The following is a 20,983-nucleotide window of genomic DNA, read 5'->3' as shown; positions in this document are numbered from 1 at the left end:
ATGGATGGTAACGGTCGCATGTTCCTTGAAGAAAGATAATAGCCATTTTAGCAAGTGAAACCATAGAAACACTCATCAGTGATCGCTTAGAGCGTTTGAGTTGGTTTGATGACACTAAAATGTTCCTTGAATTAGAGATTTATAATGACATAAAAAGAGGTGTAATTGTCAGTTTTTCTTATTAAGATTAATTCGTTGATAAATCTTTCTATACAATCAAACACGAATGGCAGTTTCAAATACAGGTTACCATACTGAAATTATTTTATGAACGGATATTTAAATAAATGTGTGAATGAGTGAGAAGATAAATGATCAAAACAGTGCGCAGCCCTTTCTAAATTAAGGGATCAGGAAAACATTGGTAGAGCATGATATCTTTATTTCACACTAAACATACTATTTAACACACAATCGCGTGATTTCAAAACAATACATAACTCACTCATCAACACTTAGGAAAGACAACGTGGCAAATTGTATAAACAAAACACGTATTGAGCATTATTAAATAAACATGGGTAAAAATATCATCGATTTCCCGAGCACTTTCTTTTTGTTTTCTGGTCTTGGTTTATATTTGCAGACCATAGCATTGTGACTCAAAAGTTGATTACATGCCAAAGCATTTATCAATGTGGCTTTGCGTTCGATGGCAATTATGTTTACTATGTGTATGGGTTGAGACTAAGATGAGCGCATGAACCTTTGAGTTCGATGGCAATTATGTATACTATGTGTATGGGTTGAGACTAAGATGTATACTATGTGTATGGGTTGACACTAAGATGTATACTATGTGTATGGGTTGACACTAAGATGTATACTATGTGTATGGGTTGAGACTAAGATGTATACTATGTGTATGGGTTGAGACTAAGATGTATACTATGTGTATGGGTTGAGACTAAGATGTATACTATGTGTATGGGTTGAGACTAAGATGTATACTATGTGTATGGGTTGAGACTAAGATGTATACTATGTGTATGGGTTGAGACTAAGATGAGCGCATGTACCTTGGTAAGCTTGGCAAATTGTTTTTCGAAAAAATAAGTATAACAAAAGTCACATTTGCACATCAAACCTTGGTCTTCGTCAATTATTCGCGGTTCATCCATACAATTATATAATTTATATTTTCCTCTAAACACTAGCGTTGTCACGTTATACACTAGACTGCGTGTACACTACGGTCTGATTAAGATTCTCCGAGACAGTTATACCTCCTCACAACCTTTGTAAACAATAACATATTTTACAAGTGTTTGGCCTCTTGTTTGAAATCATGATAACTATATATATTTATATATATTTATATATATATATATATATATATATATATATATATATATATATATATATATATACTGCAGCGTCGGAAGATGGTCTCAAGTCATGAACGGTAAGCTTAGCGTCAGACCAGCCTGCTGTTGCTGTTACTCAGTATAAAAAGTAGCTATTTTTAATGCAATCGTCAACATTCTTCATGAACCTGATCAGGTCTTTCAGCATCTTTTATTTACATGAATACAAATGTCTTAAATGTCTTAATACAAATTATTTACTCTGACGATATGACATACTCAAAACGAAGAGTTTCGGCGACGCGGCATCGCATTTATACAATTAATTGCATACGTTTGATTGATGTGGACAGATAATTTCTGGAGGGTGGCCGAGCACTCAGTGCCCTGGAAATTGTTCAATTGTTCAAACAGTCCGCATAGTTGTGGGTCACAGCGGTTAATCTATTTTGGCCTGAAATATCTGTCTCAAAACAGGCAACAATAGGATCAATAGCACACAGCGATTACTATAGTTTGTTCCGGCGGCGTTGCACAAATTCTTGCTGCACATACAGAGGTTTCCGTTGCCAGTTCGCTCCGATCTGCAGACGCCATTGATCATGATTATTTTGAAATCTGGCAGACGATGGGAGCAGGTCCTGTGCATATATAGTTGGCCTGAAATCATATAAGTAAAACCGTTGGCATTGTCCAGATGTAGCAGTATTTTATGTTATAACTCAGTTCAAGGGGCCATTCAACAGATAAAGCGTTGTATCGACGGAAACGATATTTTGGGAAACTACGAGGATTGCTTTTATAGCTATAAAATACATTCGCTCAAAACATGAGCGTGGATGGTCGAGTGGTCTAGGCGGGAGGCTTTTTACTCCAGGATTCCAGAAATCCAGGGGTCAATGATTCGAGCCCTGTTGAGGTTTACTTTTTTCCTTTTTTTTTTAATTGTATTCTTGTTTTTTTTACAGGAGATTTTTAGTTCAAATGTTTATCAATATAAAGCATTTAAAGCATTTAATGACAAGCTTCAATACATGCCAAAATATGTTGGACGGCCTCTTTAATGTTCTTCTAATATAAATGTAGATTCTTCACCAGAGATATAAATAAGATAAATAAGAGGTGTCTTATTAAATTAATACCCAAAAGTCTTTAAGGGTAAAATGAGCATAAAAGCTTATTTTTGTAAATATACTTTGCAAAAAAAAAAATACGTATTGAAACGTAATGATGTAAAAACATACAGTTTATTTATTTTAATTCAAGGGCCAGACATCAGTAAAACCTTAATACTTGCGGCTTCTCAAACCGGTTGAGATTATTTGCAAACAAATATTTTCCCCAAGTTTATTTGGGATACTATTACAACTATTTGAGTTAGGGAGCTTGATCAATTAACTGGCAAATGATGGATCATTCAATGGTAATAATTCAAAAATTCATAAGGCGTTCTGGCTTGTTGTTGCACTTGATCCATAGTTCATGCCCATACGGTTTGTTGTTGCACTGGATCCATAGTTCATGCCCATACACTTGATCCAGAGTTCATGCCCATACAAATCGTTACTATATGATGATACGAGTAAAAACAGTCAAAGGGATGAAAACATGATTTCAATCAATTATTGTATCATTCAAGGGCCATTATTCAGAAGGACTTCAGACCATCTGGCTGGTTATCAAACTGGTCGAGACTATTTGCCCACCAAATTCATGTATCATACGATAACATTCATTTTGGTTAGGGAGCATAAACAATAAACTAGAAAATGTTGGATCATTCAATGACCATACTTTCGAAATGCCATAGGCCATCTGGCTGATTATTGTACTCAGTCATGATTTTATGCCTATTAACATTGTTATCATGTTTGATTAAAACCATTGAGTTAAAGCAAGGATAATTCGGCCAATTATTGAATCATTCAATGTCCATAACTGAGAAGACCTTATGGTAATTTGGCTGGATGTCGAACTTGCCGGATAATATATGCCCCAAAACACTGCCATCTAGTTTCATGAATGTTTCATTTATACTAGTTGAGTTCAAGAGCGGAAATTTTCCGTGTCTGTTGAATTGGATTTTTGCCTTTTCAACAGTTTTTATCTCAAATCATGGCGGCCTGTAGACAACCAACTCACACTTTCCTGGGTTCGCTGATTTACCAGTACCAAGTGCTCATACCTATGCCATTTACTGACAACTGACCTACTTAAATCAGAGGTAGGAAAGTAACCTTGGAAAGAAAGTGATGACCAATCCTCACAAGTTACTTGTCCGGGCTGGGGATCTAACCAGCGGATATTGCTGGCTAAGTAAACCTTAGAAAAGAGTATATGCACGCAAACTGTATCAAAAAGATTGATTTGACAAATTGAACAAAAAGGCGGACAAGATATCATTTAATGGTAATAATACAGAGATGCTATTTTAGTAAAAGAGTGGACAGGATTAATTTTGCCATACTATTTGTATTCAATGGCCATACACCAAACGTGATTCTAGCGATATGTGATCAAAGTTAACCCGATTGTATGCCCACACAAATATTTTTAGTTACATGATGATCTGATACAAACTTTTTGAGTTGGAGAGCGGACAATGTAAATGAAGCCATTTTTTTATTGATCAAGCCATCAAGGGCCATAAGAAAGAGATACTTAAGACGATCTTGCAAATAATCGAATTTGTCCGAAATCGTATGCCCACACATATTATGACCCTATTTCATGCTAATGTAGGCAAATAATTCCGATTTGAGAACGCACATGATGCCATTTTGTATTGAAGGGTTATAATTCAGATGTGCGTCGGGCGATAAAACGGTGCCGAGTTTATATGCACACATACATTATCCGCAAGTTTCATGATGATCCGATTTGAAATGTTTGAGCCAGTTGACCTCGTTCTCATAGAAGCCGCCGGCCCGAGGGTGATCCCATAATATGACCCATATTTTAAACTGGCGAATAAAAATTGATCCAGCTGGAAATTGTTCATCAACCTTATTCCAAAGAAAAACGACTGTATAATAATCCGTCGTAAATGTGTAAAGGGCGTATATCCGCTAACAAAAGAGATAAATCATCGCTGCTTAAATATATATTTCGAGTTTCAGGTATTAACATACGTTCATAATAATGTGTCCACTTCAGACAGATACCGCTTTCGCATTCGATCACTTGAAGGGACTTGTCCTTATCGACCTTGGGATCCACAGGGTCGGCGCAGGAGCTGTTTTCAGCAAGTCCGAAGCAATAAAAGCATTTGATTGGATCTGAAACACAATTGCTTGTGTGAGTGATAATGATCATGTATTTTTACCACAAAACATAATTAAGCACCCTATTAAACCGTCGAATGCCGAGCGAATGTTACTGAACATATAGCAACATTACAAACTTCAATACGTCTCAAAGTGCAAAAACGAGCATTGGTATAAACATTGAAAGTCATGAGACGTTTATGCACTTTTTTCACCATTTGTCATATTCTATTGAAAGTTAAAACAAAAGCTGTGTTTAAGAAACACAATGCTCCATACTGCGCGTTGAAGCCGCACGGCAGCTATTTTAGAAACAAGGTTATATTTTGAATGTAAAGGTCACAGTGCCATTGACCTTTGACATAGTGACCTCAAACCAAGTTTAATTATAAATCTCAATGAGATGCATGCCCATGTGAAGTTGAAAGAACATAGACCCAACATTTTTCATTTATGAGCAAGGTTAAAGTTCTGGGACAGACACACACATACAATGACAGACAGACAAACAGGCCACAAACAATATACCCTCTGATCATTCGATCTGGGGGCATAAAAATGCAAGAAATCTCCATACTTGTGTGACATGGACATTGAGTTTTATTATAATACATTACACATGTACAGATGCAGGATTAAATAAAGTGTATAATGCACAATATTCAATTAATAGGAGTTGTTGCCTGCAGAAAACGCCTGTAATGCCTGCCTTGTTAAATATTACAATTGTAATTACACAAAAAGAAAAAACACAACGTGCAATTTCAAGTCTACTTCTTTTTAATGAAAATACATGCACATGTTAACCAATCGTTTATCAAAAACACATTGTCATTGTCTCATTGATGTTGATTTCACATACAGCCAATTAACATTCAATTTAAAGACGTCTTCATTAGACAAACAAATTATTGTTTGTTTCCACTAACATCTCCAAGGGAATAAAGATAGGTAGGTTACCCCATCCTTTTATGATGCACATGTTATTCTTCTGTTCAAATAATATTATTCAATTACTGTTATACATGTATTTTAAATTTCTATGCTGCAGTGTTTCTTCGTATGTAAAACATAAATCTATGCGTATATATCTGACCGAATGCATAACCATTTATCGACCATTCAAAAAGGACTTACATATATATAATGGTAGGAACCAAACATAAGGGTCGGTCGGGTTAAGCTTAATACTCTATACTGTCTTTACTTCTTTCATTTACCGAGATCAATTGCAAAACATTTTAGACTGTTAAGTGATCAAAAAAAATTCCACGCGTAGCAACAAGTTTCAATACTTAACATGCGCATCATAATTCGCGTTTACTTCAACGCCCAAAATTAGTTAGTTAATTGAAGACGCCACATGTAATAATAACGCTTCGCGTTTACATAACAAGAGGGCCTGAAAGGCCCAAAGTCGCTCACCTGAGATTCAAAGGAACTGACCTGTTCTGTGCAGCTCAAGATGTCATAAGAACAAAATGTTCTTACCAACTTTCATGACTAGTGAACAACCTTGCAGCCACGTTTTTCTACACATCCAAGATATCATTTAAACAAATATTCTGAGAAAGTTTCATGCAGATTTATGAAGCTATATTAGGAAAAATGCCCAGCCCCCTGGTGGCCATATTTTTTCAAGAAACTGGAACCATTTTCGAACTTGTCCAAGATATCATTGGGACAAATCTTCTGACAATGTTTCATGATGATCGGACAATAATTATGGCTTCTAGAGTGTTAACAAGGTTCTACTATAGCTATATAAGGAAAAATGCCACGCCCCTTGGCGGCAATGTTTTTCCACCAACCGGAACCATTTTCGAACTCATCCAAGATACCACTAGGACAAATCGCCTGACCAAGTTTCATGATGACCGGACTATGAATGCGGCCTCTAGAGTGTTAATCAGTTTTCCTCAAGCAATATATAGCCATATTAGGAAAATTGCCCCGCTCCCTGGTGGCCATGTTTTTTTAAAACAACCGAAACCATTTTCGAACTCATCCAAGATATCATTGGGACAAATCTCCTGACCAAGTTTCATGAAGCTCGGAAAATAAATATGGCCTCTAGAGTGTTAACAAGGTTTTACTATAGCCATATAAGGAAAAATGCCCCGCCCCCTGGCGGACATGTTTTTCAACCAACCGGCATCATTTTTAAACTCATCTAAGATATTTTTGGGATGAATAATCTGACTAAGTTTCATGAAGTTCGGACAATAACTGTGGCCTCTATAGTATTAACATGATTTTACTATAGCCATATATAGCCATTCTAGGAAATATGCTCCGGCCCTTGGTGGTCTTGTTTTTCAAGCAAACGTATCCATTTTCGAACTCATTCAAGATATCATTGAGACCATTCTTCTGACAAAATTGAATGAACAATGGAAATAAATGTAGCCTCTAGAGTGTTACCAATGTTTTTCTAAAGCCATAATATATTGCCATTTAAAGAAAAATGCCCCACCCCCTGGTGGCCATGTTTTTAAGCAACCAAAACCATTTTGGAACTCATCCAAGATATCATTGGGACAAATCGTCTGACCAAGTTTCATGAAGATCGGAAAATAAATGTGGCCTCTAGAGTGTAAACAAGGTTTTACTATAGCCATATCAGGAAAAATGAACATTTTTGAACTCGTCTTAGATATTGTTGGGATGAATCTTCTGACCAAGTTTAATAAGGATCGGACAATAAATGTGGCCTCTATAGTGTTAACAAGATTTTACTATAGCCATATATAGCCATATAAGGAAAAATGCCCCGCCCCTTGACAGCCATGTTTTTCAAGCAAGCGCAACCTTTTTTGAAGTCATCCAAGATATCATTGAGACCAATCTTCTAACCAAATGTCAAGACGATTGGACAATAAATGTGGCCTCTAGAGTGTTAACAAGGTTTTATCAAAGCCATATATAGCCATGTAAGGAAAAATGCCCCGCCCCCTGGTGGCCAGGTTTTTAAAGCAACAGAAACCATTTTCGAACGGATCCAAGATATCATTGGGATAAATCTTCTGACCAAGTTTCATGAAGATCGGAAAATAAATGTGGCCTCTAGAGTGTAAACAAGGTTTTACTATAGTACGTCATATAAGGAAAAATGCCCCGCCCCCTGGCGGCCATGTTTTTCAACCAACCGGTATCATTTTTAAACTTGTCCAAGATATTATTGGGATGAATCTTCTGACCAGGTTTCATGAAGATCGGACAATAAATGTGGCCTCTAGAGTGTTAACAAGGCAAATGTTGACGCCGCACGACGCACGACGGGCAAAGGGCGATCACAAAAGCTCACCATGAGCACATTGTGCTCAGGTGAGTTAAAAAACGTTTCCATTTGAAAAACAGCCTATGTCCACCTGACGAGTGAATACAGTGCCTGATTCCCCCCTAACCTCACTGCACAAAATGATAAAAAACGCACTTGCGAAGTGCAATTCGGATAGTGTCCCATTAATCACTTCTCTCGAGATTTTATTTATCTTCCAACGCTTATTTGATCGATTAAGATTTGTAAAGTGGTCTCCAGACAAACTCAGCATACGAAGAATCGATATCAGAAGTAATAAACAAAATACACTGATTAAGTTAAGGCATGGGAATGATGGTTAAGCCTATACATATGACATGATAGAAGTTTCGGAACGCAGATCTTTTTAAAGCTAGTTCAAAATCTTTATTGCAAAAATCTAGGGAAAAGATGGAAAAACACGTTTATAATTTATAAACCTTTGTGTCACGATATGTGTGTGTCGATACTAAGAACTGGAATAACCATCATGATAGCACATATCAACAATTTAACTTCATAAACCGTTCTCTTAATGCAAACATACAAAGCGTGTTTGTTTCCCCCAATAAATGATAATTAGCCACTTCACGCGAAAATTGTTTTGATGATTTAAGTGTCCTTCGTGACGACATACCGACCACGCAGTCTGCTCAGGAAACTTGAACAGTCATTTAATTGTTTTTGTTAAATGATGTCCCAGATTAGCCTTAGCAGTTCGCACAGGCTAATCAGGGAGGACACTTTCCGCAATTTGGTTATTTTTCGTTTAAAGGATGTCCTTTCTTCACGAAAGCTCAGTTGAGGAGGAACGCGTTTCCCTGATTAGCCTGTGCGGACTGTATTCACACGAATACATTATAAATTTTCTTACTTTGTGTAAAAGACAAGCATTGTACTTTAACTGCTACGAATGGAATATTCAGAAACAGCGTACGCATTTATGTATAAGGACGAGCATTATTTCTTTGCATCTTTCTTTGTTAAGTGTCAGGTTTGACAAGCCCTTAACCCGGTTTTAACTCCAAACGCTTTGCATTGACCAGTCGAAGGCGATGATCTAAGTTTTGGTCATTTCCCGATAAGGGTCGTTGATCTGTTAAAAAGTAGCAGAAAATAACACGAATGTATCTCCTGGTACAATTTATGGAGTTTCATTGTTTGCTTTTTCAATTCTAAAGTTTGTTTCAATAAAAAACGCAACGCTGTCAATAAAAATATGTCATTAACAAAATGTCTCACATGTATTGACACGTTTTCCGACCGACAACTGTCTCCCTTACAACTAATTGGAGTGTTCGTTTTTCTTATAAATGTGTTACTACGTAAGCAGTACATTCCGCGGGGGCTTCATCGGAATTATCATTTAATTGACGATTCGATCAATATTCCGAATGACACTTTGTTAAAAGATTACAAGGCATAGGCTCTAAACAAATGTTCTTAATTGTCTGTAATACAGTTAATATCTTCAAGAACAAACATGTCGTTCTATTTATAGCACTTGGTATTTGTTTTTTGTAATCGTACATCTAATTATTCATTGATTTTATTTACATTTATGTTAGGTTTACCCGGGACTTCATACATTTTATATTTATATTGATATATATCGGACATCGCATAATGTTCGGTTAAGTTGACATTATGTTGGGTTCAGTTGACATTATGTTATGTTTAGTTTACATTATGTTGGGTTAAGTTTACATTATGTTCGGTTAAGTTGATATCATGTTCGGTTGTCATAACGTTATGTCCGGTTCAATCGGATTTATTACACGAAATCTGTGTCCATCTTCAATCGTATTCAACCCGAGACGGTTAAGTTCGGTGTCGCTTAAGTCAAGTCTCACTATAGCCGTTAGAGCCCCGGTCCATCCCGGTTTGCTAACGCCGGTCAACCGGCGAATACCGGGATGAATCGTAGATTTTTTTTAACGCGGTCAAACTATTTCCCGATGCCGCCCTTGTTGAAGCCGGTCAACAACCCGGCAGAGTTCCGGTCAACCCCGGACTAGCTACGCTCTATCCCGATGAAGCCCCGGCAGAGCCCCGGTTGTCGCCGTTAATGCCCAAGTGGAGACCCGGTGAAAGCCGGCAGCGTCCCCGGCAGCTCCCCGGTATAACGTATCTCCACCGGCACTCATCGGTGCTATACCGGCATCTGACCCCGGCAGAGCTACGGCAACGCCCAGTTTAACCCCGGTCGTCGCCGGTAATGCCCAGACGGAGCCCCGGTGAATGCCGGTGGTGTCCGGGCGGAGCGCCGGTTTACCGATGTACCGTAGCTATACTGGGATTCTGCCGGCATTTACCGGGGCTACGCCGGGGCAAGACCTGCGACAACCGGGGCGTTGCCGTAGCTCTGTCGGGGTCTGTATGGGCCACGCGGAAGCTACGGTGCCGTCCCGGTTGTTCCCGGTGCCGTCCCGGTTGTTGCCGGTACCGCGCCGGTTGTTGCCGGTCCCTCCCGGTGACTCTCGGTTCATTCCGGAGGTATTAAACATTTTAACACTTTCCCGGTGGAGACCCGGTTGTTGCCGGTCGTCCCCGGTTCATCCCGGTCGTCCCCGGCGGAGCCCCGGTTTATCCCGGTAGATCCCGGATCACGCACCGGGGCTCCACCGGCATCATAGTGAGACTGGGCCTTTAGTTTTGATACCGTTTCTTCGTCATTTTTTTCAATGCAGAAATTTGCAATTAGATCAGAAAGCCCTATCTCTATTAGCGCACGTGTGAGTCGATCCGCCATTTTAAGACTACTGTACCGAGGAGATCCGAATGACCGAACATAACGTAATGACGACCGAACATGATGGCAACTTAACCGAACATGATGTAAACTTAACCCAACATGACGAAAACTGAACCTAACACTATATCAACTGAACCCAACATAATGTCAACTTAACCGAACATAATGCCAACTTAATCGAATATAATGCCAACTTAACCCAACATAATGTCAACTTAACCGAACATAATGTCAACTTAACCCAACATAATGACAACTAAACCGAACATAATAACAACTTAACCCAACATAATGTCACCGTAACCAAACATAATGTCAACTTAACCCAACATAATGTCAACTAAACCAAACTTAATGCGAACTTAACCCAGCATAATGTCAACTTAACCCAACATAATGTCAACTTAACACAGCATAATGCCACCTTTACCCAACATAATGTCAAATTAACCAAACACAATGTCATCTTAACCTAACATAATCTCAAATAAACCCAACATTATGCCAACTTAACCCAACAAAATGTCGCATTAACCCAGCATAAGGTCTTATGAATCCAACATAATGTAAACTTAACCCAACACAATTTCAACTTAACCGAACATATCAGTCTTAATCAACAAAAGGCAGTTTTGGCGTTCCATAGTTCGGAGCCAAATAAACAAAGGTTGCGCGGAAAATAGTTTTATGGATTCATGTCAGCCGATTACTTGATGATTTACTTTAAGCACGGAACATAATTTTATCCAAACAGTGAAGACACATACGCGCAACGTTAATATGATGCACATAGAACCTCTTTCAGTTCGATAATAATACAAGTACAATTTTTATGTATAGTACTGTATCGTGTTTGTACCGTTTCATATATACATAAAAATTATGTATTTCATTTATATTCCCTTCCTCCGTCGCATCTGTTTTGTGCTGGATCTCGATGTGACAATTATTGGCTAGTCCATGGTAAAATTGCCATATCCATCAAGGGTGGCGAAAGAGTGTGTAATTAAGATCGTGAAGTGACTTGCCTTCTCATATTGCTGATTGTATTAAGGCGAATATATAAGATGTCTTTTTTTTAAACAAACTAAATTTTGATTAATTGAACAAACAAAAACTATATAAAAGTTTAGAAGAAGAAGAAGTACCAGAACATCAACGAAATTAATAGCTGTATCCAATTGGAACGGATAGTCTTTTGCACATTCGAAAACTCATCGGCGCAGACTTGGCCGTTATAAATTTCCCTGCAGTAAACACTATTTTATTAATGGTGTTATGGACTTATACTTTTATTAAACATTCTTTGTCCATGTTTTTAGGTTGCGAAAATAAACTGTTGACAATAAAATGATACATCTCGCTTACAGTATCTACGTATTTTTCTGACATCAGCCGCCACGGTGGTGGAAATATCGTGTACTTTATTTAAAGGTTGAATCTGGATGTCTTTAATGGATTTTGGTATCCAATGACATCACATCCAGAGATTACTATAAGTTAAAAACCGGTAAACAAAGCGTCTCTTGATGGGTAATTAAGTTTACTGTGTTTTAGACAATAACGAACTCGTGTTCAAAAATGTTATGCCAATGTATAGGTTTAGGACATTAGAACATACTTAAACTGGAGAACTAAGTTACTTCAGATATTGCAGAAATTCCGGTTTCGAATGTCGTAAACAGGTCTTAATCAAAAGATAATAGCATTGGCGAAATAAGAAGTGTAAACAAATTAAGTATATGAATAATAACAATCTTAGGAAAAATTTGTAAATCGAAAGAATTTCGCTATAATTCTTTCATACTTGTCGTAAGCCTAAAATAAAGCGGTCAATAGACCCCCCCCCCTGATATGTCAGATTAATCAACAACAACATACACCAACATACCGGAGTAGTCTTCATCTTGACCCTTTGCCTCCTCCATAGATACGCCCATCAAAAACGCTATGGTTGCTATAACGACGACGCGAACCTCCATGTTTATGTCACAATGTTATTCATAAAAGTTGTACAAATGCGCACTACTTTAGTAACAACAGTATTCCCGTTTACGAAGTATAAAATGGAAATCTTTGGTCGTTAAAAATGTTATGAAAAACGATCAAAATAATGTTCATCAAGTTTCCATTTGCAAAATAGTCCAGGCTGTTTCAGAATGGATCTCTGATTCACGATTTCATTTCAACTTGACACTCTTTTAGCACCGCACACAAGGTACACACGCGCCTCATAGCATTGCACCATTATGCACGCATAATGCTCATATAGTAGTTAATTATATACACAAAAAATGAAATTATCGCTGAGCCCCGATCGTCAATCCAGCACAGAAACGACGCATTTGCGAGAGGCTAATACCCAATTTCCGTTTTCCAGACTCAAGCACGCATCTTAATCACGGGTACATTCACGCGAAAACAAATGACCAGGCATTCTGGTCTATACTTTTAATTAGCCATTCTACCATTAACCTTCGAGATACATGCCGTTACATAAACTTCGTGTTCAGTAATTACCCACACCGAGAGATAAATACAGACGGTTGTGGCATATGAACGGCTTTCCTCCAGGTACACATCACCCCGTCACAGCTATGATGATTATAGTTTCGTCTAGCCTAGCGCTGCTGGATATGTCTTATATCTTGTCGCAAACCTGAAAGAAACACGCACGCAACGAGTATCAATATGTAGTTCGTTGTTAATGTAGAACAATAAACATACCATAGGTCAGTGACTATAGGTGTTAATGCATCATTAGGTCTAAAGTTGTCTCAGGAAATTACAATAACTTCAAAGAATTACGAGCGCCAGGCGTTTGATTATTACCCATCGAATACAATACGAATCTTAAAGAGATAAGGATAAATAACATAGTACAAACTGCGTATGTGCACAATAAAAACTTGGCAAATAATGCGGATTTGCTTGTTTTCACCTGTATAAAATAATAACATGTCTATGTATTGAGAAGACAGCATGTTATAAAGCAAAGTTTGCTGCGCAACAGTTGTTAAAAAATATTCCGCCTACACTTACATTTGTATTCAAAACATCCTTAAAAGAATCAAAACAAAGGCATGACTAGAAGTTCATTTTTGTATAGAGTCCAAGCTGAGGGTTATTTCACGAGTTCTAAATCTAAATTTAAGACTTCAAATAAGTGATAATACGTATGTATTTTTCAAAAACACCACAAATAGTATAATGAGCCACTCAATTAAAATTAAAATGTTACCATTAAAAAACAATCTCCATTACTCGTTTAGTTTTAATATTTAAAACAGTTTAATCCTAATTGCTAAGAAAAACGTACGAACGTGACCCATTGTACGACACTTTGTTGGCATTCTTAACTTTGTGCATATGAACATTTGTAAAATAAAACATAAACACAAGTGTTCGCCATATTAAATATAATGCGCAACGGACAATTATTATAAAAAAATATCCGGGTTTTCATTGAATTAAAGAGAAGAAAGGTTGAATTAAAATTGCGAACGCGTCCCTGCAAACCTCTGCGAACGTCCGAAGACTTTTGGTACACCCTTTAAAGAGGTTGTTGAGCTTCAATTACGAATGCTGAAATGGGCAAATGAAGTTTAGCCATCTAATGGGAACTGACAATAACGAGCCGACGGAAAACGACAATTTAATCACCCGTCTCTTCCAGTTCGGTTGTACATATTTAAGGTTTCTTCGATTTAGAAGCGCCCTAGAGCGAGTGATGATTAAATCGCATATGACAGTAAGCTTAATGAATGACTCCAGGTCGAGTATTTGAACATTATGAAGACGTCTGAGTGCATTAAGTTATTTCCGGAGTGCGACTAATACAGAAATCCTTAGAATAATAATATGTGCCAACACAAAATACGCTGTCCTATCAACACAAACATCTGTAAACGTTGTGTTACGCGTGCATATCGAGCCATTGCATTACGCGGGTTTTATATAAACCGTATTGTTATTGAAATTGCTTCTCTTGTCTAACCCTTTAAAATTGCACCTTTGACAGTACGGTCGTATTCCGAGATCAACAGTAAGCAATTCTACTGGTTTAAAGGCTCATTCCGTTGCAGCATGTGTTGTTATTTCTACAGTGTATATTTGCACAATCAGTATTTTGCTATATTGATGGAACGGTGTCACAAGCAGTTTTATATTTGCAGACAACTGTCCCAGCGAACGATATTAACACGAGAGAATGAGTGTTCCTTCTGTCACATAGTGCCAAAGAAATATTACAAAGGATAGTATTGATTTATGTTTGTTTTGCATAAAGTTTAATCTCGTGTCTACCTATATAGATATACAAACATACACAATATGTTAACGTCAAACAAGGCGAGGAAAATGCACCAATTTAAATGCCCATTGCTTGTTTCGCGCGCTTATACTGTCTTGGGTACGCATGCGGCCCATTGATTGTTGTATGAGTCGCGTTCTGAGAAAAGTGGGCATAATGCTTTTGCGTAAAGTGTCGTCCCAGATTAGCCTGTGCAGTCCGCCACTTTCCGCTTTTAGGATATTTTTAGCTTAAAGGAAGTCCCTCCTTACCGAAAATCAAGTTTAGGCGGAAAGTGTCGTCCCTGATTAGCCTGTGCGGACTGCACAGGCTAATCTGGGAAGACACTTTACGCACATGCATTAAGCTCAGTTTTCTCAGAACGCGGCTCATATGATCTCATGTAAATGGCAGGTGCCTTCTTATTCACTTTATCGATCTGTATCTTGTGTTACAAACATTTAATAACACAGAGATGTGCCTTTTAATTATAAGAGAGATGTAGCCTTTTCTGACCGCGAAAATGTTAAGAAAGTATTTGTTGCAAAACATGTATGAATGCGAGGAAAAACTGGTAAATCGACAATAGCTATGACAGTTTCTAGTTATAACTTTCGTTCAGTAATACCTTAGCATATTCCGTATAAAGCATGCGTACACTTGTTTGCTTCCAATAATATACAGAAACACTGTAAACTTGCCAGAACAATTCTATTCGTTCGTGTAAAAACGAGTACTCGATATCCGATTATGTTTGTTTCATTTCTAATCGTTAGTAAACGGCCAAAAACACAATTTAACAGGAACGATACTCAAGAGAGTTTTACTTATTTATCTAGGAATAATGTTAGAGACATGTTGTGTGATTTGGCTTTATTAAATAAATAAATAATATTCTTACAAAATATCAGGAACGTGTCATTATACAATCTTTCGAGAAATACAATAAAGTTATGAAATGAATGAAGTTTCGAAATCAAATCACAATAGTCAAGGAAAAATACGTCATGGACACAAGATTAAAGACCTTTGAAAGCATAACAGAAGCAAGTTACAAGTTAAAAACGAAAACACATCGTGTACATCGTTTAAATGGCAAATTTTAACTCTATATCTAGTACAAATTAAAAAAAAGTTTACAAGTAATACCAGCTTAGTAACGGCATTGAAAGCTAAAAGAGATCTTAATATTCTCTCGTTCTGAGAAACTTTTCACTGACCGGTCACAACCAACTTACAATGTTTTTGAAGGTTTTGAAAGTGCGACTTTTTGATATCACAAAGTTAAAAAAAATATGTTACCCAGTAACAATAATTGTGTTGTATACGCAAAAAGCAATACTTTAAATAGTAGTCGTATAAAAAACTGTTGTATTCGATAACCATTTGCTCTAAATATAATATAATAAATATATAACAGCTAGAAGTAGCGAATGGCTGCCCAATAATCGAAACAAAGTATCTCGAAAGGAGCAATCTGTTAGGATGAGATGTTAATGGCGGTAAAACAAATTCATACAATGTGAAAGAAGTAGGAAAACCAAGAAACATAAAGTGAAAATAAAATAAATATCGTGCGCTGTCATAAGATTGATTGAAACTGAAAATGCAGTTGTGTTTATGTGTTTTGTACAATATTTAGAAGCCGCGGTTATGTGTTTTGTACAATATTTAGAAGCCGCGGTATTGTTTTATTACACAAACGTTGATTTAGCATGCGATGATTACTTTTCACATAATTGAACATTTGAATGCTATACGTGTACTTGTACGTGTACTTGTTAAGAACACAATTTTACTCAATCACTGTGGTTGCAATGAAGCAATAATAAAACTCTTGATAAGAATTACATATAGTCGTATGTGAGCGTAACAGCTTTGCGAAACTCTGATATTTACTCAATACATTGATATAAAGCTAAACCTATATTTTTGTCAAAACCAGTAATGAAAAGTCATGCCCTACAGTACGTGTGACTTACCCAGCATTTAAATAAATCGCATTGCTTAAAATGAATAACCGCGCACAGGTCGTGCATACACGGCAGCCCATTCGAATCGTCATTATCTGTTCACTGCATTTCACGACGCAAATTCCAATAAAGTTAATTCACACGCAACTGTCCGTTTTGCAGGATTAATTAATTTCTAAAATGCATCAGAAAAAAGCACGACTTGTGACACAGGCAGCTATGGCAAGCGGTTCGACACATAATCTCAAGAAAATAGGTTTTTACTGAGAACCTAGGTTCTCGTTCTGAAACCCTAGGTTCTCTTTCTGAGAACTTAGATTCTTATCAGAACTTATGATCTTGGTTATAATTGGTCAAAATTGAAAACCACAGTTCTCGCATGAGAGACTAAGTTTACGCCGTCCGACGCATGATTCTGTGAACCTAGGTTCGGTTCTCATGAGAATGGTTCCCAAATGAAACCCACGGATTTTAGTATGAACTGACGTAACTATGGTTTTCACAGACTATTAACGTCTGTCGAAACCAACCCACGAATTTATGTATAAACTGACGAATCTATGGTTTTCACAGACTATTTAACGTCTGTCGAAACCTTGGTTTTCAAATAAGAACCTAGGCTATCGCCGTTTGATGCACTTGTATGATAACTTAGGTTCTGGTGAAAACCTATGATAAAAACTTGGGTTCTGGAAACCCTGTGCAATCTTCAAGCGAGAACCTAGGTTTTCATTATGAGAACCTAGATTCTCAGTAAAAACCTAGTTTCTTGGGATTATGCGTCTAACCGGTTGCCATAGGCATCACCGTTATCAATACGAAGTTATTAACATTAAGATCATAAATTGGTGCACTATTGTCGTATAAACCGTTTACTGAATATGCATGTGGATACAACAATCGTCTAACTAACACTACTTTATACAAACAGATCAAAACGTTTCGTCGCGCAGAGTTATTGTTATTGGATTACTTTCTCTTTGCTGGATTACGAAAACAAAAAGAATGCAACCTTTATTGGTTCTATAGATTTACTCGGCGGTCAGCGTGTTGTTATTTCTGCATTTCAATATGTGCTCAGACACATTGAAATAATCTCGATTGTTTTAATCCGAATCTTTGGTAGACTTGTGATGTGAACAATGTTATTTTTGCGGTGAACGTTCTGAACGGGAGTTTCTACCGCTATGCCATGAAATTAATATTTTAAACGACACAATACTCTGATATTTGATTTACTTCTTTAGAGGGTCCTGCAGAATGACGTGATTACTGCATAGTTTTTGGTGAATATTTTGTCCAAGTGAGTGTTTCGCGATTAAAACGTCCTTCTTGAAGTAAATGTGAACACAGCTCATTATTTTCACAGGCGCTCACTGTAGTGTCGTTTGTTTATCTTACAAGATAATATGGACTCTATAAGGTTTCTTTGACTTGAAATTTCCAAGAGCAAGTGATGGTTACATCGCATATGACAGTAAGCTTATTGGATGTCGATGACAATGTTCAGATCGAGTGTATGTGCAGTTTTAGACGCCACCTATGTTCGGTTTGTGTTATTTTAAAGGCATTCTGATTTGTAATTCATGTCTGTACAATATTTGTTAATCAGAGTTTGAATGAGTTGTCAACAGCTGCAGTATCAATCACGCAATATAGCAAGATGTTGTACACTGTCCTTAATTGGAACGGAACTGCCAGCAAACGAGCGCTACAAATGTGTGACTCACTTAAATGTTGGCATATGTTCACCACATGGCAATTCAACAATGCCTCAACATAAAACTGTAATTGTAAAACGATTACAAGTATAATTAAAGTGACTGTGCAAACTTAAACGTTTGGTCGAGATAGTATCATGCGATGTCACATTCTAATTTACAAAAGTGATAAGTTGTAGAAAAAAATGTGTGTATAATTTGTGACTCATATGTGGTGTCAACTGGCATGAACATACTTCCACTTAGATCGTTCATTTTAGTAGCTCATCTTGTTGAACAAGAAAATACTTTTTTAAACAAAACAGATACAAACTTGATGAATAATTAAAACAGGTTAAACGGTCTGAAGAAAAAAAAACCGGAAAATAATCGGAAATAACGTTTACAAAAATGCAAATAATGCTTTAATGATCAGCATAAAACTGCTTCGTGTGCACACGACATGTGCACTTTTGGAAATCCCTAATTGTGGTTTGCAGGTTCGTTCTTACGAATACGTATAGTCATAGAAGAATGCATAAACAATAAAGCCGTCATCAATCATCATGTGTAACAAGGAATCGGGAAATTGACACACCTCGTTCTGAGAAAACCGGAATAAATGCTTGCCCAGAAAGTGAAGTCCCACATATGTGCAGTCCGCACAGGCTTATCAGGGACAACAGTTTCCGCCCAGACTTGGTTTGCGTTCCGTTAAACGAAGAGTTCCATAAACATAAAAGCATTATGCATTGTCCCTGATAAGCATGTGCGCACTGCAAAGCATTATCAAGGACGACACTTAACGCATATATATTAAGCTACCTTTTCCCAGATCGCGGCCCATATACATATAATATTAGTTAGCGAGTATCAAGCGTGCCGACACATAGTACGCAGTTCTATCAAGACACACGACCGAAGAAGTTGTATTATGCGTTCAGATGAACTAATTGTCTCAAGGCTGTTTTTAAATCCGTATTGTTATTGGAACTCTTGTTTCTGACCCCGCTTCTTGAATGTGCGCGAGTGACGGCTGTTTTCCTGAATCAACATGAAAACAATCACTCTGGTCTAATGGTTCAGACGGGTTCAACATGTTTTGTTATTCATCCACTGTATATTTACAAAGTCATTAGTTGACGACATTGGTAAAAGTGTGTCAAAAGCTGTGTCACGTTTGCAGAAAACTGTCCTAGTGAACTATATTATCACTTCAGTATAAGTATGCATCAATTGTAAAATCGAGTTGTTTTTCGCCGACGACAAAACATGTGCACAATCAACAGGGAAACAATCACACTGGTATAATGGTTCAGTCGGGTTCCACATGTTATGTTATTCATCCACTGTATATTTACACAGTCATTTTTTGACGACAATGGTAAAAGTGTGTCAAAAGCAGTGTCACTTTTGCAGAAAACTGTCCTAGTGAACTATATTATCACCTCAGTATTAGTATGCATTCATCAAATGTAAAATCGAGTTGTTTTTCGCCGACGACAAAACATGTGCATGTCCTATAATATATGTTGTTTTTTTTTAGTTTGCAAGGTCGTTCTTTTTAACAAAACACACTTGCCAGTATTATCAATAATTGGTGTGGCAATTTATTATGAATACAGATTATTTCGATTACAAATCATAAACCATGAATGTTATAGAGAAGTTAGGGAAAGTGTGTATACGCACATGAATACGTTTGAAAATTGACTTAAATAAGGTTTACAGTTGAAAAAAAAGTAATACTATAATTGTAATAAAAACGAAAGCCAACTCGACCTTTGATTAAAAAAATGGACGATGACGTCCGTGACCTCTAAACTCAAATTCAGCACAATCAACACCAAAAACTTAAAACGCATTATATTAGAGGTATAGGAATTCATACTAGTATAAATAAAGTAAATACCTGACAATCGCTTTGGCTTCAATAACGTACAGTTATCACTTTTAAGTATTCCATACAGGTTTTACCTGATGTTCTAAGTATTACAAAAATAGATCGACCAGTATTTACTAAACTAGAATTGTTAAAATTTATGCACAAAAACAATTTCTGAACCGTGTCATATGTCGATCACTTAAGCCATTTAAACGCGACACTTACGTAGAGATATAAACCGTCTTTATTCATATCAAATGACTTACAAATGTGGAACAAGAGCTGGCTTCAGATTACATGACTTTGATTTATGTTATTGTAAAAGTTTTTAATTATGATTCAAAAATCGATGCCTTCTTGTTAAATACTAGTTTTAAAAATCGATCTTTAGCTAATGTATAAACATTTGATTACACATGTCTATAGCATTATAGCATTTTCTGTACTAGGGAATGTATAGAAAGTGTTCGTTGGAAAACAAATATGAATGTGATGATAAACTGGT

At 37.0% G+C, this 20,983-nt stretch overlaps 3 protein-coding genes across 3 annotated transcripts in view; all 3 read right to left on the bottom strand.

The window, feature by feature from the left end:
* Positions 1 to 20,983, bottom strand: part of LOC127860418 (nascent polypeptide-associated complex subunit alpha-like) — a 415,045-nt gene that overhangs the window by 175,944 nt on the left and 218,118 nt on the right. The gene's annotated exons all lie outside the window — the stretch shown is intronic.
* Positions 1 to 20,983, bottom strand: part of LOC127860412 (uncharacterized) — a 395,662-nt gene that overhangs the window by 210,936 nt on the left and 163,743 nt on the right. The gene's annotated exons all lie outside the window — the stretch shown is intronic.
* LOC127860421 (protein quiver-like) lies at positions 1,371 to 20,623 on the bottom strand. Its single transcript, XM_052398498.1, has 4 exons — positions 20,506 to 20,623; positions 12,521 to 13,288; positions 4,439 to 4,585; positions 1,371 to 1,967 (listed from the first exon to the last, which is right to left on the bottom strand). Exons 2-4 carry the CDS (start codon positions 12,609 to 12,611, stop codon positions 1,747 to 1,749), a joined length of 459 nt encoding a protein of 152 aa, XP_052254458.1. The 5' UTR covers positions 12,612 to 13,288; positions 20,506 to 20,623; the 3' UTR covers positions 1,371 to 1,746.

Source organism: Dreissena polymorpha, chromosome 15 (assembly GCF_020536995.1).
Source record: "Dreissena polymorpha isolate Duluth1 chromosome 15, UMN_Dpol_1.0, whole genome shotgun sequence".
Lineage (NCBI taxonomy): Eukaryota > Metazoa > Mollusca > Bivalvia > Myida > Dreissenidae > Dreissena > Dreissena polymorpha.
Note: the sequence above shows the minus strand (reverse complement) of the source record. Positions and strands in the feature narration are given on the sequence as shown.